General features: G+C 40.6%; 1 protein-coding gene across 3 annotated transcripts in view; it reads right to left on the reverse strand.

Annotated features, from left to right (window-relative positions):
* Nucleotides 1-25,331, reverse strand: part of DPP10 (dipeptidyl peptidase like 10) — a 477,295-nt gene that overhangs the window by 247,235 nt on the left and 204,729 nt on the right. Inside the window, exon 1 of one of the 3 annotated variants that reach the window (XM_027723612.2) lies at nucleotides 15,891-16,131. The exons of 1 other annotated variant lie outside the window; for it this stretch is intronic. In XM_027723612.2, the coding sequence (XP_027579413.1) occupies nucleotides 15,891-15,962 (72 nt within the window). In that variant the 5' untranslated portion in view covers nucleotides 15,963-16,131. Of the gene's footprint in view, nucleotides 1-14,956; nucleotides 15,056-15,890; nucleotides 16,132-25,331 lie in introns of those variants that run through there. One more of the 3 variants, XM_039382115.1, reaches the window with a different exon arrangement.

A 25,331-nucleotide genomic window follows, 5' to 3' on the forward strand; every position in this document is an offset into this window, starting at 1 on the left:
CAATTCAATCTTGGATGAGGTCTGAAGCCTTGTCACAATATAAATAAAACTTCCAGAAACACTGAAACCATCTGCTCTCCGAGAATTAAACTGGAACTGCTGAAGTACAAAAACACGGAAACGAAGTCTTTGGTGCCATGTAGCTGAAGAATTGAGCCCTCAAAAAATCAGTGGCTACTTTGAAGAGAAATAATGAAATGTCCTACAACCTTGTACACCAGAAAAGATGGGATATTTCAGCAGCTCTGACAGATTCAGAGCTCTGTGCCTCTGTACCAAGAGTCCTGGTTTAGAGATCCATAAAGGAACAGGCTTTCCTTGGTAAAAACAACTCACCCTCACCCAGATTAACCTCCTGGTAGCCTCCCCATCCTGTTTTTACTTAGAAGTTCTATACTTGAGGTTAACCTCTGGAGACTCCTAACTTTCATGCTTCACCAACATCAGAGAAGGCTGCATGCTGAATGCATTGCCTTTGGGCACTATCTTAAAAGCTGACTAACTTCTGATTTTTCACAAATGATGTTAAATCTTGATAATAAAGAGCTGTTTCCAAACACTTCAAGGTAAGCTACAGACACCTCTAAGTCTCAGAAGACTGTAACATGATCAGAAAGTAGAAGTATTTTTCTTAAGTACTACTAAAAATCTTAATCTGTAAATGAATGAAGGGTTCATATGATAATGGCTAAGAAATTTTTTTTGGTAGCAAAAAGAGTCACATGGACAGGAATAACCAAGAAAAACAGCACACAACAAAAAGGGAAAAAAAAACAAACTAAACATTTTGCAGTGTCACTGGTTCATCGAGGTCCACCTGCAAGAGACTTATTATTGAAAACGCATTCGTAACATGAAACTGTTATCTCCATCGTAACATTCCCTTTCTCCAATGGAACCTGATCAAAAAAAAAGACTTCATACAAGGCAGGAAAAAAACATTCAAAGGTAGAATTTTTTCTCACATGGAAAAAATCTACTAATATCATCTGGAAGTTTCTGTCCCAGTGGAACAAAAAAGTGAAACCTTTGCCGATTAAGAAACACCTATTTCTATGCTTTCTGCAGGACCAGTGGAAACTGATGAAGGGCCTCTGAAGATATTTTGGAGTTACCACTGGTTTACTTGATGGGTTTGCAAAGCCTTCCAGTGCCCACGAAATTTAAAGGATTTACAATCTTGACATGTCTCTCTCCAGCAACTGGGGCTTTTCTAACCCGAAATGATACATTGCCTATTCTATGCTTTGCACAGATAATTGTGAGCAACTTTGGTGACTTTAACTTTTGAAACTGTGGAGGAATCAGAGGGGCAAGTGTGACAACGCATGATATAGGCTGATGAGTACAGAAATGAAAACACAAGACACACAGGACAATGTGTCTGTGTGCCTCTGTTTGTATCCATATAAAATATGTAAAAATTATGGACAACTATAAATCAGAATAATGAGTTGTTAGAGGAACTGAAACAAGCCTGACTTTTCTCAGGACAAAGCAGTGCTGCAGCTTTACTACAATGAACTGAAGGCAACACACCATCTCTGTTGGTGAGGTTTGATTTGCTGTTAGATTTCAAAGACCATTCACTGATTCCTGAACAGTAAGTATATGTATCCAAAGGATAAGATACTCATTCCAGAGGAAAGAGAATGGGTAACATTTTTAAAGGGCTGAAGGAGTTCATGCACTGAAACTATAAGTAACCGGAAAAAAGAATGGAAAAAAATAAATCAATGAGTTACTGTAACCTAGAATTCTGCAGAAATGTATGCACAGATAATTTATGTAACCTATGTGCTTCACATTCCTGCTGTTCTGCATCACGCTGTAAAACCTGCTGTTATTACATGCTATACTGGCATGTCTATTACTTTCCAACAAGAAAATCATTACTTTGCTCTGCCTCTTGATCCTGTTGAGTTTTGTATAGCTCACCTGGCCATTTCAAAAACACAAGCTGAAAAACTGTCTATAAATCAGATACTTGACGGAAAAATAAATATTCTGCATTACTTAGCACAGCAAGGGCTGTACTGCATCAAGTTCTACTGCCCACTTTTAAACAATGCCATCACTTAGAAAAAATTGCACTAATATAATGGTTCAATATTCAATATAATGAAGTGGGCTCAACAGTGTTCCACCAGTCACAAAAGAGACATTACCGTCTGTTGAGTGTGAATAAACTTCCCTTTGTCGTGATTTAAGCAACCTTCATTTTTAATCTGCATACATAAAACATTAAATGCTAGAAGCTTTAATTACTTTAAAAAACACTTGTTGAATAATTTAATCTCAAAGCACAGCGTTTTCCTCAGCAAGAACCTCGAGAAACCCTTTAAGGGCAAAAGCCTCCCAGTAATTTGTCAGCTAAATCCAAGAGCCTTTGTAGAAACAATTAACTCATTTTTAATGACTAAGCATTGCTTCTACAAATACTTTTAAATACAGACTTTGTGCAGGGTCAGGAAGAGAGAGACAATATGGCAAAACAATGCTTTAGATTTGGCTCGGTCTCAAAAGCAAGTCCCAATATACCAAGACTTGCTGGGAGGAAAATACCTCCCTGAGCTGCAGAATAACTGGTACACCAAACAGATGGAGTCACTCCACTAGAGCTAGGTGGACATTACTCATCTGGACAGCCAAACGTGTACCTGCTGAAGCTACAAAACAAGTGTTAATGTATATTTGTGCCTGCTTTAACTGAAACACCATATTACATATTCATAAGGAAGACACACATCAAGTCACTTTCACTGCAATAGCCCATGCAGTAAAAAGGAAAAAAAAAACCACCAACTTTTATAGCAAGTGAGATGCAATATAATTAAAATTCTTGAGCTCTCAGGGAGAAAAGAGAAAAAAAAAAAAGAAATAAAGAAGTTTGCATAATACTGACAGCCAGATCGAGGCCCTGGAATGGGAGTTAAGGCCAGGTCATGGATGAATGCTGACCACATGCAGCAAAAGTACAGACTTTGAAATCCTTTTCTTAGTCATAGCTGCAGATTTCTGTCCCAAAAGTAAATATAGATTAAGTTTTGTCAAGTGCTGCATGGAAACCAGTAGAATTTCATATTTCAGTCTGCAGCTCTTCAGGAAAAGTTCTCTTTAGCTCAGATATAAGATAACACATTATTCCTTTGCTATTACAACAAAGATTTACAGTAGCTTATAAAAAGGAAAGGAGCAACTTTCTGTCATTGTCAAGCAGTAGAAAGGGAAAAAAAAGAGAGATGATTCTAATAAAGGTGGGGAGGGGGTTCTCACAGGAGTTCATTTATATCAACTATCAACAATAGTAAAACTACTAGTAAATCACTGATTCACCAAGACATCCCCATCACTTCATCTCCTGTAGATTACAAGCCATTACATTTCCCTGGGATACTGCCTTTATCCAAGGACCAAAAATTTTTGCCTGGGCATCTTTCTGGAAACCATTTTTTGTTCAAAGACATCAAAAGGTGAAGAGTTCAAAACTTACCTCAGCATATCTAGTCCAAGGGTTAAATTGCCTGACTTAAAAAATATGCTCCTTATTTCATTTTCTTTTCTTTTTTTTTTCATTTTTTGTACCTATCATTTCTCATTATGATTTGTGCAAGATAGGACACCTGAATGCAACACAGACCAGCACCTGGAATGCACTTCTGCTCCTACACTATGCCTGTTTTCTCCCTTAACTGGTCAAAGCCACAGATTTCCAGCTCATCCATCCCTCCTATTTATGTACCTTGTTTCCACCAAGCTCAGGTCAGCAAATATTTTTGATGGTGAATGTGGTGAAGTCCTGCTTTTAATGGAAATCCACTACAGTCAAATAGATAATGCCATTCCCCTCATTAAGGGAAGTCGTTTCCATGTAAATGTGACTATGGCTCATTACTCCATACTGTACTTGTGCAACACAGGCAAGAAAAAAAAAAAAAAAAAAAAAAAGCTGGTTTTCTCCCATATTTTGCAATTTGCTAACAATTTTGCATGCTGCTTCTCTTCTCCTTATTACCAGTACAAGTTCAAGTTCCTAGAAATGATGGAAAGACTCACAGTGGTATGAAAGCAACACTCAGTCTTGGGTCCTGAGCATCCATAGATCACTTAAAAATAGGTGAGTGGTTAAGAGTCTATCCTGCTCAGCTGAGTCACATGGGATTGTGCAGGCAGTGAGAACAGCCAGGAATTTACAGCCCATATCTGCTGGGGTCAGACAAACAGGGAATACTAATTCTACCCAAAACCATAGACTTATTTTTATAAAATGCTGCTTTAAAGTTAGCACAGTTCACCACTTTTGAGCCAATCATTGAAAGCTATACTCAAACATACCCAACATTCAAAAGTATGTATTTACTTACAATTTAAGGGTATTTTCTAGAATAATGGATGGAGAATGCATCACACAAGAAAATCAGTTTAAACTCATTTTCTAATATAGTCTTTTTTTTTTTTCAGGATTTCACAAATTTTCTCATGTGAAACTCCAAGCACAGAAGAAATATGTACTGAGATAAACAGGAAACCTTCCACTTGGAACTTCCAGGCTGCTTAGATGTTCTTGAGGGTGAGTATTAACAAACTGCCATAACCCCTCAGCAGGAATAGCACATGTGTTAGCACAGTGGAGCTGCTCCACTGACAGAGCAAACACAGTCTTATGGAAGTGTGACACTTTGGGAGCAGTAACTGCACCTTAAATGACAACCACTGTGATCACTGTTTCATCGTCTCAGGTTCCTGCCTTCAGGGCAGAAATCCCAAACCTCAGCAAACCACCAATAACACCATCTTCCTGCAACTCCTCTGGATTGTGAGCATACTCCTAAATCTAAATATTAGTGTTTTCCTCACATGAATTCACATGTATTGGTGAGTTTAGACTCGCGTTGACTACCAACCTCTGTCTTACTAACAGACCACCATATGTGTACCTCTCTATTGTATTGCTCGACAACACTTTGAAAAGGCAGCCAGGTTTTCCCAAGTGTTAACTAATCTCAAATACACTGGAGGTATTTTTGTCCATCACAGGCAACTCTGACATTTCAAATTCCTGGAACAACACACCTCAAACTCTGATGATACTTCTGAAATTGCAGACTTCAAGGACCCACCTAAGGCACACAAAAATTTTGCAACCAACCAAGAACAGAACAAGGGCTTTTAATCTCCAATTTACTAATCCCCATCCTCTCCCAAGTTAGTGGCACTCTTTCAGATACATCCACCTATTTAGTACTAGAAAAAAAAAATCTCAGTTACAGAAGATCGTACGATCTATAAACCTCCAGAAATACTTCTTTTCTTTCCTTCTGTCTGTTCTCTCTCCCACACTCAACATTCTGAGCAGTCCTCACAAGCATCTCTCTAGTGAAACTGAGACCTCTTCACCACCTGCAACCCATTAATTTGTGTCAGTGTATTTCCATCTTGACTGGGGAGGCAACAAAGGCTGGTATTTTTGAAAAATAGCAACCAAATACTTCCAAACATGTAAGAAACAAATCCAGTGTTGCAATAAAAAAAAAAAAAAACAAAAACAAGTGAAAAACAAACAAATCATATAGTTGCTTTTAAATACATGCATTTATGCATCACTTTCTATGTTTGTTAAAGCTGTGTAACAGTGAGAGAGCAGCAGAACTGGAGAGAGAAGCCACATGTGCTAAGGACCTGATTTCCACAAGTTCTGTGTTTCTGGGGGTTACATGGACCAGTTCTAATCTGATCCTGGGCACCACATACCCACGGACAGCTGGAGCACCCCAAGGGTGCTCCTGGAGCACATCAGCTTGCTTAGTTTCATGCTAAAGGAATCCAATTCTGAAACACTCTGAAGCTGCTCCAGGGTGCAAGCCAAAGTTCAGCAGGGACGATCAGGATTTGTTTCACTGGTACGTTTTTGATCCAAACTGAAATGCTACTGTGGGCTTACCCAGGAGTTACGGTACTGCAATACTGAATGCACAGCAGGCCAAGGAAGTGCCAAAGGACATAATTCCATGCAAACACTTGCAGAATATTATTCCAGTGGAAGCATTCCCTCATCTAGAGGTGAGCAATAAGCAAACTCATTCAGGATCTCTCCTGCCCCACTGCAGAGGAGGTGGGACAAGTATATCTGACAAAAAGAAAGGCAATAGGTAATTAAGAGAATTACAACTCTGTAAGTTACAGTACCTTAAAAGATATTAACAGCAACATTTATTTACTTTACCCTTTCAATGCATTACTTTGGCAGAAACTATTCTTCCTTTTAAGAGGGAAGAGAAAATGTCCTTTACTGAAGCACCATTTCATCCCAGGAAAAGTTATCAAGTCTGCTTTGCTGGACCCTGTGAGATGAAGAAAAGCAAAAGCTGGCATTTCATTGCATTCGTCTTGCTTACATTTTAGACAGGAATTTATTCCCACTCAGAAATAAGGCAAGATTTAAGAGGAATGTACTTGACTGTTTGTTTCCTAGACACAAATAATATATTTAATAAAGGAAAACCTGAATGAAGCAAAGGATAAAGAGGAAAACTCACAAAATTTTGAGGGGGAGACCTCTTTGGGTTTCTTGGGTTTTGGAGGGTTTTTTTTGGTTGGTTGGTTGGTTGGTGCTTTTTTGCTTTGTTCTGCTTTGTTGTTATTTTGGTGGTTGGTTGGATTTAGAACAAAGAGATCCAGCCCAATCTGAAACCCCAGCTAGGCTGGATACCATATTTTTATGGTATCCATAAATCCACACCATATTATTTTTACCCTAAGTAAAAACAATTCAGAAAAGAGGTCAGAATAAGAGAAGTAACCAGATTTCAAGAAAAGGACATTTTCAGTGAAGTAGCTTACTTTTTCTTTAAACACTGAATGACATGATATATGGCCCTGCATATGCTTCTTTCAGAAATTATCTATCATACAGTTGGATATGATGATGTTAAAGATCTTTTCCAAACTAAATGATTCTATGATTCTATGATCTCTCCATATGTGTTGTATGAAGTGAGACAGCTATAGCAGACTCTTTTGTTGGTGTATAGGATGTAAAAAAAGTAAAATGACATCTCCTGATCTGATGCACAAGGCTGTGCTGCTCACAGAGTTAGTACACTAAAGCAATTTCTCCTGGAGTTTTTCCTGTTCTTGAATAAGCAGGGGGTTTCTAAGTTGCAGATAACTATAGCAGGAGAAAAAAAGGAAAGACCCTCCTTTTCCTAAATTCTTGTACAAAGATCATGCCCCCTACCATGAAATCCAAAACATTCTGCTAGTGTCTGTTTATGGTTAGACTACAAATAGAGACCAGAAGTGAGAACACAGATTTCCTGACATATTAATATGTATTTCAAATGGATTACTCAATTTTCATTTTCTGACTAGTGCATTCTTAAACTGCAAGCTTACTGTATAATAATGTCATTAATGTTATGAGATAGGAAATTAAAAGTGTGAAGTTATGTGAACAAAATAAAATTCTATCAAACGCCTGTCTGTTTTCCATTTCTTCCACTAAAGACACCATTCAAGCAGCTGACACAGATGATCATGACCCTCCTGCTTACCATGATTCTATTCTCTTCCATGACCTCAAAGATAAAGGTTTCCCAGTACGTAATGAAATCAGTGATCACAATGGAAGCATCCAAACACATAAACCCATTATATATGTATATATTACTGTTTTCTGTTCTGAGACTCCTCTTTTGTTGTTGGCAAATGCCAGGCATACATTTACATGAGACAACATTCTTCAAATGATTAGCAATGGGGAAATAAAAGTGAGAAAACAGATGACATGGTGTTGCTTAGCTTATAAAGAGAAATAGGACATTGGTAAAGGCAGAGGGGCCTTTGGAAAACGATTTTTAAGAAAACTCTGTGTATATTATATGAAGGATGAGAAGCTGGGGGAAAAAGGTACAGAAGAGAAACACAGAATGGTTTGGGGTGGAAGGGACCTTAAAAACCATCTAGTTCCAGCCTTGCACTAGACCAGGTTGCTCAAAGCTTCATCCAGCCTGGCCTTGAACACTTTTAGGGTGGAACATCAACAACTTCTTTGGGCAACCTGTTCTATCACATGGAATCACAGGGAGAATCACATGAAAATATAAAAAAACTTGAAGGTAAGAAGTGAGAGAGCTCTGAAATACAAGAAAATGTATATACTATGCATAGGTATAAACCCCATCTTTCTTCTAACAGGTGAACAAACAACTTGCATAAAGTGACACTGCCTTCAGGAAACTTTTCAGAGTCTCACACATAATTTTAGCATTATAGTTCTGTCCTTTTGAATTTGAAAATATTCCACAAAACTGAAAAATTACTACCAAAAACCTTGGAGGCCTGTGACAACATTTTGATAACTGCCTTTCATACATCTCAAGAACTACAGCTCAATCCATTTTACTGTATACTAAAGGACTTTTTCCCCCAAGATATAATAAAAATTATTACAGTACAAATTACATGATTAGTCCTGCAGACAATATTCACATAAGCAATCCTCCTTACTTCAGAGAGAAAATCCACGTAAATAAGCAACTTAGGAATGGACCAAGATATAGCAATACTTTCAGTCACCTCAGGGACCAAAAGGTAACATATCTTTGATGTGTTAAAATACAAGGAATCTCTGTACTGAAAAAAAAAAGAACCTTCTGCAACTAATGTCCTTGAACTGGAGCTACCCACCCATTTCGAAGTCTCCTGACATTGTGGGCTTCTTACCGCAAGATTTAAACTTATATTTACGCTTTATGACATCTAATTACCCAATACAGTTATTTGTGCCCTAGAACAAGAAGGTCCTTGACTAAACTTTTCAGTAGGATCTTTTTTGTGTGGCTATTTGCACCAAGATACTGCACCATTCTTCACAAATAAGGTGGGAATTGCTAAAAGGGCATTTCCAACAAGAACTACCAAGAAGATCTTCTTGAACTGCATGGTTTTTAAATCAGGTCACCCAATTTTTATAAGCATTTTGTGTTTATTTACAACTGTCATTAGACAATTCGATTTAAACAGCTCTTCTGTAAGATTCAAAACTGCAGCACACCATTACTCCTAATTAAGTGCACTTGGGCTCAAATCCTTGCTCTGAAAGACTCCCCTGATATATATTAAATGCTTTGATTTAACCAGCCTCTGAGGTCTCAGGATGGGAAGGGAGGAAAGGAGGTCAGCAGCCTCTGCGCTGTCAGGAGCGGAGAGAACAAACATGGGCAACGAATAATGAGTCGCACTGGCACTGTTTGATTTACTTTCTTGCACTTGCCCAGCATTTCAAAAAAGTTTAATGGTTTTCCCACTGGCATTTGGAATTCTCCCCATATTCTCAAAAATAAAACTCTCACATTTGCCCAGTTTGTTTTCTGAAAAGCTATGAAATGTAGGTTTTTTCCTCCCCAAAGCAGTGCAAATTGCAAATACTGTCCCAGGCAGTCTAAAATAATCCCCCAAAAGCATTCAAAGAATCATTATTTTCCTTAAATTGTTTAATACCTCCATTGTTTAATACTTCCTAATTGATTTTCTGAGGCAATATCCTCCCAATGTCATAGGGCTTTTATCTTATCTGTTTTATCTTAGAATGGGTCAAAACTATTTACAGATTCTCTACATAAATAATACATAATAAGTTTTGTGGCTGTTGCCAACAGTGTTAAGAAAGATTAGAAAAGGTCTTTTAGCTTCAGTCTTAGATCTGTAGGTCATCCAGTGTCCTTCCTAATGGATAAATACAGTAATTTATCATCATCAGTCACCATCAGCATTGTTCTTTTTACTATCCTATATTCATGAACATTATTCGATGCAGCTGAGTGGAGCGTAAAAGAAGTGCATGATTAAAGTGGAAAGGGACAGAGTTTGAGACATCTGAGATTTTGTGAGTAATGCATTGACCTGAAATACGACGCAGGTCTTATATGAGTTACAAAGACAGCGTCAACAAATTACAGGTCCCTGCTGGCAGGACAAGGCAGGTGTAGCAGCAGGTGAGCCTACTTATGTCTTCTGTTGTAATGCTAAAGAAAGCATAATATATGAAGTACAGTCTTGCACACCTACAATTCCTTCCGTATGTCAGGCACATTTCAAAGCTCTGTTAGTTTCGAAAAAAACCCACAACAGAACACAACAACAACAAAAACTACAACACCCCTCCAGGCATCTTACAGTACATTCATCCTTATTAGCACTATGGGAAGAAAGTCTGTGTTCACGTTTGTGACTCAGTAACACATGCATGTAAACTCTGAATGCCCCCAAGTTATTAAAAAATGCTAAGATGATGGCTTTCCAATTCAAGAATAACATCAAACAACATCTCTGCTTGCTTAAAGAGTTTCTCCCTCTTGTTAATTATCAAAAACAGCTTGCCTGAAGCAATTCTTTCAGTTGGAAGAGGCTGTAAAGAAACACTGACAGTATTTTTTAAAACAGCTAATACAATATGCATGTTCAATATCTGTAACCTACAGCATGCCTGCAATTCACTTTAACACAGAAGAGCCAAAAAGATTGCTCTGTTTCACAGTTTTCATTTACTGCATTAAGTAATCCCTTTAATTCACCTGGAAGTGGAGGCCTCTAAATGCTGAAAAAATCAGGTGTTGTATTATGCTGCACAGATTCCCACATGCTGCTCTGCAGGCAAGACACACTAAAAAATGGCATGGGAACCATGAGGGGAGGGGACCAGGAGCAAAAGAGCATCAGCATGATTCCCTTGCCCCTGCATCCACTGGCAGAGACTTCATGGTTGTGCTTCTGGCTGGTTCCCAGGGCAGAGCGTGGATAAAGCACTGGAAAGCTCTTGGTAAATTTTTCTGCATTAGGAAAGTGACTTTCTGAAGAGACACACATCACTCTAAATTTGAGATACACAGAGAAATACTCATGTGCTATGAAGCCACTTAAAAACGTGTATGACTGCGCCCTCAAGCTACCCGAGACCCTGTACATACACAGACTAGTTACAAGGTGTCATACACGGTGATGCTTCTCAATTAACATGAGAAGCATTTCACTAAAAAACAAGATTCTACTCACCCCTGTTCCACAGAGCTCAGAGCAGAAGACTAAAAATGCAATGAAAATGGAAGGCAAGCTCCAGGCTTTTTGTGCCAATCACCACAATCGGGTACATGACTGAACTACACCGAAACAGTCACAAGGCAAAGAGAAAATGAATTAAGGCCACATGTAATATCTGAAAGACTACTCATCCTGTGCTTTCCTCTAGAACTTGAATCCTGAACAATATTCCAGACTATTACAGTTAATACATTTTCATATAAGCTTCTTGTGCTGCTGCTCATACAGTCAACAGATATCACAAGTCTGTAATCCTTCCTCCTGGATTCAGCACAGATACAGTATGGCATCTATATAGAGTAAGAAATAGAATTTAAAAGTTAAAGCTAAGATTCAAATGATAGCTCTTTAAGAAATATTCTGGGCATAATAATATAACCTTATTTCACCACTTTTATTGGCATTTTTTACCTGCTGTTTCTGATGTTGTGATGAACCTTGCAAGCCAGTATGTTGGACAGAGTGCCACAATAAAACAAGTTAAAACTTCTGTTAGATTGGTAAGCAGGAAAAATGCAAAGTCACTTTGGATTAAGTGCTAGAACAGAACTTATTTCAGCCTGGACCCAGCTCTGAACACAAACAAGAGCAGGGGACAAAGTCTTGACCACCCAACTAAATCTTTCAAGTTACTGGAACTGTTGTGTGTATATGATTAAGAGTTCAAGTTTCTCCCTGACCTATCAAGCTCAAAATGACCTGAGTGGGGCAGGGGAGAGCCCTTTCACCTTGATGAAACCTCGTTAAGGTGAACACTGCTCTGGACAGACACAGAAATCCATCAGTGTTTTTCCCACTGCAAGATCAGAGTCTTTTTTGGGGGGAAAAACAAGTAAAGCAATGAAGGAAGACATAAAATCATAAATTATTTTGGCCTTAGTCACTGGAAAATAAAACACATTGTTGCCTTGTTCAGATGTACTTTTAGAATGTGTCAGTTATCTGCTGACCACAGAAACTGGTCCTGAGACAGAGAAAAATTCAACTCCTTAAATTGAGACAGTCAAGCAAACAGCAGTCAATTGCCCTTGTTTGTATCCTGAGCATGGAATTTAAATGTTTACCAAATAATGTCCTTATTGAGTACAACACAGTGCAGTCTGATTTCATTTGTCCTTACCTGTTTTAAGCAGAACCTAGTAGATTCTAAAACAACATACAGTAAAAAAACAAACAAACAACAACCCACTTTTTTTTCTATTTTAAAATCAATTTTAAAAAGACATCAAGTTGGGAGAGTAAAAAAGGCTCAGGAGAAAATGATTATAAATTTCAAAGGTCTGTCTTCCACACACACAAAGATCAGCAAGTAGCACCAGGTGGTGTAGATCATCTGGTTTTTTTGTAAACAGACTGAAGCCTCACAAAGGTAATGCCTAGAGGAATTATCTCAGTTTTTCATCTGCAAAGACAGCAACATTCATCAACCAGCTAGTCATACAGGGACATTATATTTCTCAAATATGTTGTGTCCAGTGACTACCAAATGGTTGTGCCTTCTAAAAAGGATCACTAAACATCATTGTCCAACACCTCGGGACAGTTCTGAAAAACTACAAGATGAAAAATATTCATTTTTGTACTCTGTAAGTGGAATTAAGGGAGCCACATTCATTCCTGTCACAGCACTCAAGTGACAGAAGTCTGAGAACTTCGATAGAGCTTTCCAGAAATTAGCAGAAATACAAGTAATTTACAGCTGTTTTCCTTTCTACACATATATCATTTGAACATAAACCTGTAGTTTTTGCAGTAAATATGACTAATTATTTAGCAATGAGTTGAGAATAAATCTGGCTAATTTATCAAACCAATCAGTGAAACATCAATAGCACTGTTAATGGAAGTTCTTATTAGATGCCTTGGAAAAAATACCATTAGAGGAAGTGTTGGATATGAAGTTGTATCCAACTTATTTTTGGCTGATGGCTACGGACGCTTCAGTCAGTCAATCCAAACTTTTGTTTTAAAGTGGAGAGTCCCAGCATTAGCCTGCTGTAATTGAAATCACAGCTCAGGTCAAAAGCCTATAAATTTATCAGAAATGCATCAACTTTGGTATGACTATTCTCAGAGGTATCGCTACAACCAGACTTTGAAATCAGGAAAGAGATTTGCACTTAGAAAATCCTGGTGCAATTCCTTATTCTTTTTAGGACTTTCCACTTCTCTACCAGAAAAGATCTGCTGCTCCTGCTATACCAGGAAACTCTTCTCAGGTCCCGGGGGCCTTCTTATTAAAAATAAATAAATAAACTACAGGTGTCACAGGTAGTGACACTATAAATCTACACAAGCTCATTAAGCAAAATGCAATGTTAAACATGAGTATCCAGACGGAGCTGGATTTATTGAAGGCCCTAAGGAGGCTGCATTTTCCACATAGGACAGCCTGTGACAGTGCTATAGGGTATGGAAAAGCAGGGTGAACATATGAACCTCTGTTCTTCTCCCCATGCCCACCACAGCACCTACCACAGCTGCAACTCTCAAACTGCAAAAAGCCAACAAAAAACTTTGAAACTATAATAACTCTCTGTTAAGATCCCATCCACACCACACTGCTGCACAAAGAATGGTTTCCAGCACAAACCTGGAGTCAGACACAGCTTGTGGTCAAGCCCTAGGTAGCTACAGCCATGTGGATCTTGGCTGCTGTGTGGGTGGCCTTGGTGTTCACAGAGACCCACAACCCTGGTCTTGCTCTGCATGGAGCACACTGCCGGATTCAGGCCTGCATCCTTATTATTGGCATTTAAAGCTATAGAAAGACTTGCCATCCACTGAAAGCAACATTTTCTATGCCATGATGTTACACACTGAATGATGTCCCCAGCACCTAAGACAACAGGCAATCATAGTTGATTCAATATCAACTTTAATCAAGAAAAGCAAACTTGGTATGGAAAAACCTAATGCAAATATATAGGACTTCACATCTACACTTCAAACAGCCAGGCCCATGGTCAGACCAGTGCATGCCTTATCCACCAGCAAGAGAGAGGCTGAGAACTCCAGAGCACTCAGGTAATAATATTTCTATATTTAGGATAAATTCCTAGTATTTAGTGTGTTTTAAATTGATAACTTACTTCTGTTCCTCATTATGACCTAAAAAAGCAGTCAAACTGGTAATTTTTGTCACACGATATTAAGCCTGCTTTGAAAAGACTTCCACCTCCAAGAACAATTGCCAATTCAACATGTCTGAACTGAATATGAAGAAATAGAGATTAGTTAAGTTCAAGTACTTTTTATTACATCTAAATGCAGTATCCCTCTAAAGCAAAACAATGTCCCTGAAATTTATGAGCTCTGTGAACCTTTGAGACTATTTAAAACGATCTTGACTTTTCCATAAATTCTGCTATTTGCATGAAATGTAAGCAGTGAGGGAAGTTACAGATCTATTTCAGGTAATGTAACTTAGGCAATTAATTTATTCAAGAAGGCTTCCCAAACTCAAATATATTATTTTATCAGCATTACATGAAAGTGTGCCATAATGCATACATTTTTCAGAAAAAAGCATACATCTCTAAACTTATTTGAATTAATGGGTTCACTGATACTGGATGGATTACTCAGAGCTTAATGTGCAGCCTGGGTGTGTGTGCAGGACTGGATACTCAGACCCAGGCTTCCTAAGGCATAACTGTGCCCAGCAGCTTTCACTGCTGGCGTTTTTCACCCAATGTCAGTGTACCGGAGGAAAATTAAGCTCTGTGGATGGATGGATGTAGCGCGAATGAAAATGCGAAATGCGGTTGACCGCGTCCTGCGAGCCCGTTCAGGGTGCCGGAGTTCCGAACAGAAAGCGGTGCGCACGGACAATATGCAAGAAAAAAAAAAAAAAAACCTCAATCTGAGAGTACCGCTGGAGTTCGCGCATTTTAATGTGTCTGGGCACGAGAGAGAGCTGAACGATGCCTCGGGGGCCTCACCCGCCGGGAACCGGGGGACGGTGAGCGGCCCCCGCCCCGCAGCCGGTACCGGAGGGTCCCCCGGGGCCAGCCCCGTCCCTCCCGCTGCGTTCGCCCTGTCGCCCCGGAGCATCAGACACAGCGATCTGGTAATGAAAACTTCGCTTTTGTGATGATGACAGCCAAGTTCGGCTGCTCCCCGGTACCATCCTTTCTGTGCGGACGCCGCCCGAGACTCGACAGCGAGCCGGTACCGAGCGACACCGGCACCGAGCGACACCGGCGCCCTGCCAGCCCGCGGGGCGGCACCGTCGGGCCAAGGGACATGACTGCTGCCCAGGCACTGCCAAAATCCTCCCGGGAACCCCCCCTCCTCGGCCTCCTGAGACCGCTCCCTCCACGCCTTGAGTGGATCGGGGGCGATGCGGAGCGCGGTCCCGCGGCGCCGCCACCGAGTGCACCGCCCCACCGGCAGCTCCGGCCCCATCCCCCGGTGCCCCCGCTGCTCCCCACGCTGGGCAGCCCCAAACAGGGCAGGATCTCGTCTCCCCACGACGCAACTCGCGGGGAAGCGGAGCGCAAACTACTGCGGGACCCGCTGCCGCCGGGGGCCGGGGCTGTCGGATGATGACCAATATCCCAGCCCCGAAGCGGGGCCGGTCAAGGCTGGGTCCCCTCCGGGTGGCCCCAGCGCATCTCCGAGACGGCTCCGCGAGGCTCCCTTTTCCCCCCGCCGAGTCGTCCCGAGGGCGCCCGTGTCCCCCGTCCGTCCCCCGGCCCCACACTTTTCCCCAGTTCCGCACAACTTCTGCGGGACGGCGGCCGCCCCCCGCCCCGTCCATCCCCGGCCCCTCCCGCCGCGGGTCGCACCTGGTCGGGCTGCGGCGGCGGCGGGTTCCCCCTGCCGCCCGGGTGCGCCGGCTGCTCCTTCATGGCTGTCATCGCAGGGGCTCGGCTCGGCGCCTCTCACTACTGCTGCTGCGGCCCCGGGCACCCCTCCCTCGGCGCCAGCCGCATGACACCAGCCTCCCCTGGAAGTGGCGCGGCGGAGGAGGAGGAGGAGGAGGAGAAAGAGGGAGGACGGGCGGGCGGGGGGCGCGGAGCCGCCGCCGCCGCGGCAGCGCCGCTACCGCAGTGCCCCGGCGCGCCGGTGCTCAGGGGGCGCCCGGCCCCGCCGTGCCCCGCATCGCCGGGGGCGGCCCCGCAGCACCGCCGGGCGCGGCCGCGGAGCGCCCCGCGCAGGGCACGCTGTGCCCGCCCGCCCCGCTCCGCTCCCCCCGCCCCGCCCGCCGTGGGCCGGCCCGCCGCTGCCAGCAGGTGTCACAGCCGCTCCCGCCGGCCCGGGAGAGACCATCCGCGCCCCCGTCGCGGGGGCGGCGGGGCCGGGCTGCGGCGGGGCCGCGCCGCCGATGCTGCCCCGCAGATACCGCCCCGCTACTGCCCCGCGGGTCCCCGGGCGCTGTTGCCCCGCCGGAGGCTGGGAGGAGCCGCGATGCGGGGTAAAGGGAAGGACCGGGTGAAGGGAACCCAGCTGTGCTGTTGGTTTACTGTAACGCTGCTGGTCCCGCACAGCTCCCCTGGCAGGGCAGGAGCTGTCCCGCCGCTGTTCAGCGCCGCCGCCGTCCAGCCCTGTCGCGGCGTTTCAGCAGCGAGCGGCCAGAGGCGCATCTCCCCATCTGTACGGGAACGGCCCCGGCCTAGGAAGCTCGTCATGGGGCATCACAACCCAGATTTGCACCAAGGCATTCACCTCGGGAAGCCCGAGGCTGTGAAAGGGATCCCAAGTACCCGTTTTAGCAGAACTCAGCAAAGGAGGCCATAAAAAAGGAGAACTTAAGAGGAGACCATAGGGACACAGTTTACTCCGTGTTCTAAAGCCAAACCATTAGGGGGTTTAAAACGGTTTTTTTTTAAAAAGATGAATAAAGGAGACTATCTGAAACTGGCTTCTAACCAGCAAGAAACTGGTTGACTCAAGGCACCATTAACATGGCCTTTGTAAGGAAGTTAAACCTCAAACCGAAGCAGGCGAAACACTAAGACTTGGGCTGGCCTGCTTGTTAATTCAGATAGATTTCATGTCCCAGCGCTCAGTAGAATCACAGAACACGGGGCTGTCGCAGGGATGGGAATGCATGGCTGGCAGGAGAGAGTGCCCCAGCACTGTCTTAGTCAGCCTGGGTCTTGAGAGGCTGCAAGGTAGAAGGAAAGCTGTCAGCACATAGTGAAAGGAGTGTTTGATCATTTTTAGTATGTTTTGCATCAAACCTCACAAGAAAGGTCAGTTCTGACTGGAGGGTGAGCGTAATTAATAGCAGTGACAAAGATCTAAGATTTCAGCCTACCGTGGGAACTAGTTAGAAAGAGACAGAAAGATGACATGGGACTGAGCAACTACAGACCAGCCAGCCACGGAATAGAGAGTATTGAGTGTTTCCACATTCCTCTATCACCCATGGCTGTGTTGACTCCTCCACCAGTCAAGAGACACAATTTCTCTTGAAGTCGCAATAAAATTTTTAGAAAAAAAACCCCAAACAAATTAACACCTAGACAAAAAACAGATGACAACTAATAGTTGCCATTAATTTGTCAAGACTTCATCACGTCAAACAAGCCTAATTTCTTTCTTTAATGGGTTAACTAGCCTGTCAATAGGAGAGCAGTGGATGTCACCTAAATTGACTCAGAAGGGCTTCCAGCACTGTCATCTGGTAGAGAACAAAATAATCTGTATAGAACTAAAACAACATCTACAAAACTATCTTTCCTGCTTCATTTTCATTTGCCCTTGGCAGTACTGGCAGGGCAGCTGTTGAATAGAAGAGCCAAGGCCAAGGAATGCACAGCAAGGCAGACACATAACAAAGAGAATCATAGGTGTGGCAAGCAAGTGGTCTAAAGGAAAAGTGAAAATGCCTTGGATCAGTTAGTCTTAAGGAAAGAAAACTGGGAGCAGATAGGGAAACAATGTTCAAATTTTTAAAAGATGCCACATTATTGCCTAAATGCCTATCCTGGAGCAATACAAGTACAGTTGGTGCTTCCTAGAGTAGGAGAATTGTCTAAATTAACTGACTCAATCTCTTTTCATTGCTGATTTTATGATTTCTTTCCAGCATGACACTAAGGACCACCTGCAGGACCCTGCATGAGACCCAGCTACAAGATTGTTCATGCCTACACAGTTGCTTTCTCTCAGATAAGGGATCAGCAATTCCCACACTTCTCTTCACACCATCTCTGCTCTTACCTTTCCATTACATACCTATTTTCTCTCCTATAATTTATTATTTCCCTAATTTCTGTACCCCTGCTGTTGTCAGCCCTCTCCCTTTACCTCTTTGCCCTCTGCCAGTGTTTATTTTTGTTTAATAACTGCATATGCACAGAAAAAGCAAAGAGGGCAACCAAGATGGCATCTTATGTACCCCCACACCTATTGCTCTGCTTTACCTCCATAGACCAGCCTTTACTGCCAACCCTGCCTTTGCCTTGGCTGTGTTCTGTAGGGCTTGGGATCTTATTTTTTCTGGGCAATGCATAACCCAGGGAGACTTAGGTTTTGCCTGTGGCTTCTAGGTGCTATAGTAATACGAATAATAATCTTAGAAGCAGACATGTTCTGATTCATGCTGTTTATGGCACAGGTCTCTTGAAACTCAACTAATTATTGAGCTGCCATCAAAGCTGAAGAATTCTAATGATTTAGGGTTTGAATGGGCATGTTTCAATAGAGATTACTTTCAGCTTGTTTTCAATGAGATCCATGGTGATGGAGTTCCACTATTAATCAAGAAGGAAAAAGACATTAGCAGTCAGTTTAGCTGAAGCTTGGTTATTCACTCACAATCTATTCACTGTGAAGTTGTATCACTTTAATGGACTAAAGCATAAGTTTCACAAAGGTCATGCATGCCTGTTGTTGGGTATTCATAAATCAATTAGGATTATTGGAAACATGAGCATTTTTGGGGTCAGAGTTTGGGAATTGGCTCTATATACACTGATTCTTATCTAAAGCTTCTTAAAATCAATACCAAAACTCTTATTTATAGCACTAGATCACACCTTTTAGCATTATTCTTGAATGTTGGTTCACTGGTTTATAGTATTGATGCTTTGTGGATATTAAATCAGTTCACCAGTTTTCACTACAGCCCACACCAGTTTTATTTAGGTCTTTTTTAGTAAGTTACTGTTTAAAAGTCATTTCACTAGGTTCTTTGAAGAAACAGTTCTTTTATAGCCATTAATAGGATGTATCTTTGAAATTGGAGCCTGGTACTAAAACTGATTCCATATGGGTAAAAGGAATTAAGTTGTATGGTACTTATGGTAGTTTCTTGTACTGTTTTTACCAAAAAACACCTCATGGTATCACAGGAAAAGCACTTAAGGCTTGGGTGAAATAGCTGCAGAAAGCAATAGAATTATGCCCTCAATCAGTTCTTTAGGGAATTATTACCTTAATTCATCTTTCAACTGAAATGTTATGTTACGGACTCCTTGTAATTTCCTCCATCTTCTTCATCACACACGAGAGCTGGGTGCATGAGTCAAAGCATACCATAATTATTTTATCTTCCACATAAACTGAATATCAACTCCATCAGAGTATTATTTGATCATTACAGCTTGCATTGCATCATGACTTAATAACATATGTGTTGACAGGGCAGACTAATATGTAATACCGATTTTGGACAGCCAGCCAGTAAGCCAGGAAACTGCTAGAGGACTAAAAGGGCTGGACATATTGCAAAAAGAATGTAGTGGAGAATACCACATATGAGTGGAATTCTCCCTTTCCTTCCTGAAGAAACCCTGGTGGTTTGTTAGTCTCCTGGCCAGCCACTCCCTCAGGCTAGAACAGTTGTTGGGAACATCCCCAGATGCCAAACACTGCACATGTGCCACGTGTTAAACACTCCAGAGCACTAGGAGGTGGGCTGGGAGGTGCAGGGTCAGCTAAAGTAAGGATAGAAAAAGTGGTTTTAAATAAAGTCCTGGTGATCAGGTGACTTAACTGCCCTATATCACAAGATGCTGTACAGACCATCACAAAGAGGCACAGTCATTACTGCACAGCAAAGATCCCATCCCTTCCTTTGGCAGTGAGTTTTATGTTCAGTAAGTCTGATGCTGCTCCAGTGGTGGAGTTTCAAAGAAAAAAACTGCATCGGTTTTGTTTTCTCTGTATTTTTTATGGCCCTTTTCACTGTGTCATGAATTACTGCACATCACAGTGAAGATGTAAATACTACTTGATTGCTATTTATAAGCATTCCCATAAAATAAGAGGGCCCTTACATCTCTTACATCCAGTTGACCCATTCCTACAAACAGCATCTGGGATTTTTTTGCCTTGAAGTCAATTGACTGAGATCAAAAGAGTGACAATAAGCTCCATCCTAGAACTTCAGCAACTGTAACACTCAGGCTTTTATAACCTGAGGAAAAAAACTCTCCCATTATATTACCCACAGTCTCTATGCAGCCCAAAGCTGATGAGTTCATGAAAGCTGCAAGGTCATGGCTTGAGAGCTTGTCAGTGGCTTTTAAAAATCAGAGCTTATGAATATACTCTGATTATGGACTTCTGATTCCTTTTAAAGCTCTGGCAACTGGGCTAAAAAAAAATCCTTGAAATTATAGAGGTGAATTTAAAAATCAAAGTAATGTCACCAAAACCCAAGAAAAGTTAAGATGATTGTTCCTCACTGGTGTTATAAGTGGATCTGTGGGCTAGCAAAAACTAAAAATACTCCTCCAGAGGAAAACCACTCTGAGTCACATAAAGCTGAAAAACAGACATAATGCGGTTTTGTACAGAATGCATTTTAAATTATGGTTTTAAATCACTGAATATTTGAACTTTGCTTCTTAAGAAATTCTTTGATAGAAGGAAAATTCCAGGCACCTTCTGTATTCAGAAACACATTACATTCTAATACCTGCTTCAGTGAAAGGCTATTTTCTTTGTGAATAAATTATACTCGTTTTCCTCTCCTTGTCTTGTTTTAGAAAAAACAATCAATGCAAACACTGAGTTAATACAAATAGATGCAAATATATTCCAGCAGGAAAGTTACAAGACTTATTAAAATACTCGTGCAAATATGTCAGCAAAAGTATAGAGAACAAGACTGCATTTCCAAAAACACCTCTCATTAACCAACAAAACGCCCAGACAGCATTAAAGAGTGTCTGAATGGAAGGTTTGTAACAGAAGAACACAGGAGCTGTGATTTCCAACCTGTGACATCCCCTCCCAATCACTTAAGAATGTATGGAGTCATAAATAACAATTTTCCAAGAGAAACAGAGATCTACAAATGTGTTTCAGATGCCATAGCCTGAAACTGGGACTCAGGTGGCTACTACAGTCACGAGGCGCCTGTGTGGCTGTACAGAGGTACCCAAACCACCTCCACTGGCTTGGCAGAGGGTCCTGCAGGACCCTCCTCCCCCACCTCTTCCTGAGCAGCAGCCCCAAGCCAGGCATGAGTCTCTAGGATGGCTTTATGGCTATGGGGAGGAATTTCACACCTTCAGAAGAAAGCTTTTAAGTTGTTGCAATTCTGACCAACTTAATTAGACTACATAATATTTCTTCCTACCAGTGTTGCAAGGAGAAAATTTGCAAAATATAACTATGAAGTGAAAAACAAAGTAATAAGCATTTTCTGGCTACAGTTCAAAATTCAAAGGGAAGGCATGCCCTACTCCTGAAGTTTTTCTGGAGCAACTCTACACAAATGTATTAGTGAATTTAAATCCTAATGGCAGCTCCCAGTCAAAGATCCTGATTTGTGTTTCAGAAGCAGTTCACTGATATAAAACAGTACTACTCATGCTTGTTTTGCTCAAGAAAGCAGTTATAAAAGTTACGGACTAGGTAGGGAAGAGGCAAGACTAGAGCTTAGATTTTGAAACATGCATTTCCCCTTCTCTAGCCATTGCACCGTATCTTTAATGTGGCAAAAATTACTCAAATTACTCTAGGAACTCCTCACCCGTGAAAACATGTTATAGCAGAGTTTGCATATAAAAACTTTTGGCTTACTTTGTAAAACTTAGAAAACCTGAAATTGAAGGAGAAAACAGTGCCATTTGTATCAAAGATCAACCTGCATAGCAAAAAAAAACAAATTAAGATTCATATCTTTAAAATTCTCTTGATGTATATTTGTAGTAAAATATATGAATCCAGAAATATAAATACATTGTAATTGTATATTGACAAATCCATCAACATTTTACAGATTAAGTCAGGTGTAAATTTGGTCAACAGATGACTAATCTGGGAACTCAGAGCTCTCATATTGATATAGGTGTAAATCAAAAGGATGTCCAGAAAAAGCAAAAGGATTCCTGGTGTAGCCTCATGGTTAAAACCTCAAGTGCAAGACTGATTTTTTTTCTTCTTGGGAGTTGCCATATGGCTATTCTTCAAATAACTTCGTAAAACATGGAGGTACAGTAAGAGCAAATGGTTCACTGAAAGTCTCCTGTCAATGGTAAATAACTGATAAAGAATTGAGACTAATATGCAAACACAGTTTATAATTTAAACAACAGTTTACAAAAATGCAAGTGGCATATTTAGGCATAAAAAACTTGTTACTCCAGGAAGTCTTGTCAGATTCACAGATATTTAGCCATGAGAGATGCAACTAGGAAGTAAGTGGGATATTCAAAAGAGCCTCAATAGATTAGGCACTTACTTACTACTAAAAATTAACGAGATTGAATGCTTAAATTAATTGAGCAATTAATGCCCTTGTACATTACATAAATACAAAAGGGATGAATTAGGAAGACCAAATTCCATTTGCTAATTTGGGGGATGGAGAGGAGGAAGAAAAAAGAAAAAAAAAAAAGAAAAAAAAAAGAGAGGATGAGGGGAGTTAGAAATCAGAATAGAATCATAATAAAATGCCATAATCTAAAATAAAATTAAATTTGGGAAAAAAATTAAGTGAAATGTTTTAATAGTATTGAATTACTTAAATTTCTTACTACTAAAGCAAAATTATACATTTTCCTATTACAGTATTTAATTTAGTTTTATTACATAGAAGTAATATTTTGTTACTTTACGAAATTGCAAAAGTCAAAATTAATTTCAGACAGAAAGTTAAAGAAAATATTCCAATACCAATATAAAGTATTCTGTTCCCCTTTTCTAAAACTGTGTAAAAATCTGTTTAATCTTCTAGACTCTTTTGATCAAACCTTATTTTTGCAGGATGATTGTCCACTGAGATATTTTCCATCCATCTCTAATTCACTCTACAAATAACCCAACAAGCCTTGCGATTAAACCCCAAATTTCTATTGAGAATTATTTTTTCCCTTGAAACAGAGATATCATTATGTGTAGTTACTTTATGCTGAAAATTATAAAAATCTTCTAACACTGCACATTTTGGGTTTAAAAATGGTAACTCCATTGGCCACCATAATTCTAGGATGCATTAAAACACTGAGGGGAAACAGTGGAGAACAGCAGCACCTGTTTTCTGTTCAATATCCTTAATCTGATTAGCAGCCTCTGGATAGAGCAGATCTTAGCATTCCAAAAGACTTATGACTACATCAAAGTGAAGGAGAAGAGGTTTTGTATAAAATTATACTACCGAGCTTTTTTCCTGCTGTTATTACAATATCAAACAGAGTTGTCACAGAACTATATGATAAGGGCCTGTTCATCCATAGCAGATGTTATATAATGAAAGGTATCAAACACTTTTATAATAATACAACATCTATTATCCCAGATTTGTATAATACTCTTTCATTCCCAAAGGATCTGAAAATGTTTTACAAACTGATATACAAATTATCCACGCAGAAAGCTATTCATCCATCAAGGAAACACAACTACAGCCCAAGGCAAAGCAGAACAACTATATGAATACACACAAAAAACCTTTGGTAAGTGAAGGAAGAATTCTCTAGTCAAGACTGTGGGGAAAATGTTAAGTATATATTATGTACATATACAAGATTTAGGAAGATTCTTGCTTTTATAATCCTAATTCTTCAATAAGATACAGTAGCATATCTCTTGACCATTAGCAATCACAACATTAATTGAAATAAATAAATGCTTAAAAAATATTAAGTATAGCAATAAGTTCTGAGACAAGTTTGTTGTATGTTTTCATTCATGTTTCAAAATAATGGTGTCACATTAAAAAAAAAAAATCTCTTGGTGCAGTTTATCCCAGAAATAGAAGTATCTAGAAAAGTGTTAAAAGAATAATTAAATGAATACAGCACTTTACTCAGAAACAGTCTTCTCAATTCCTATCAGCACAAGTTAATGAAACCAAGTGTTTGCAAAACAAAAAATATCACCAAAAAATATCACCCCAAATCAACTCTGCTATTTGCATTGCATAAGGCTGAACTTTCATTTCAGTCCTAATTCTGGTGATGGCGACCAGACGCTTCATTTGGATCTTCTTCGTTGATTTTTCACAGCATTTTCAGCTTGACAATCACTTTAGCTCAATAAAAAAGGTGGCAGAGATACTTAAGGGTAATTGAAGAAGCCATAGAGTGTGATTTGAGGCAAAAGAGAGCTCTTTCCCTCTCAATATAGTTATCAGGAATCTTTAATTAGAAGCAAAATGTGTAAGAAAAATGCAGTTAGTGGAAGAGTAATACAGTTGAAGATTTAGGAAGAGGCATTAAGAAGTGTTATGGAAACTTTGGGACTATTTTTAACCTTGAGAACTGGACACAAACCTCAGAATTCCCAATTGTGTAGACAGTGTCCTCTCTGGAGACTTACACAGGACCACGTATTGGCACACTGGTATTTTGGTTCTAAATAACTATCTAAAACGAAGCCTCAGCATCATTACTCATCTGGGAGCTACATTCAGAAACCCTCTTGAGGATTTCAGCAGCTATTGGGCAGGAGAGGCAGGTAAAGAATTGCTGATGCTTGTAACCCTGGAGAATCCAGTAGGTTTGAGGGAAAAAATACCATAAAGGAGAAGAGCTATCCTTCACATCATTCCCCCAAGCGAGGCTGATACACTGAAAAAAATCACACAGATAAGCAAAAAAATGGATATTATGAAAGTCTGGAACTCTCAGGCCACTTATTTGATTGGGAAATTGAAGCAGAATTATAGGAAAGGAAATAAGGGAGCCCCCAGTTAGGTATCTAAGGTAGTGATATGTAAATGACATGAAAGTGAAAAACAGCTGCAAGAAACTGAAATTTTAGCACACAGTCAACAACATAAGCAGCACTCGAGCATTAATGTGATGTGTTGTGGAATTGGG

The sequence above is a fragment of the Pipra filicauda genome, unplaced genomic scaffold, assembly GCF_003945595.2.
Source record: "Pipra filicauda isolate LSUMZ 115617 unplaced genomic scaffold, ASM394559v2 scaffold10_size6260569_pilon, whole genome shotgun sequence".
Classification (NCBI taxonomy): Eukaryota; Metazoa; Chordata; class Aves; order Passeriformes; family Pipridae; genus Pipra; species Pipra filicauda.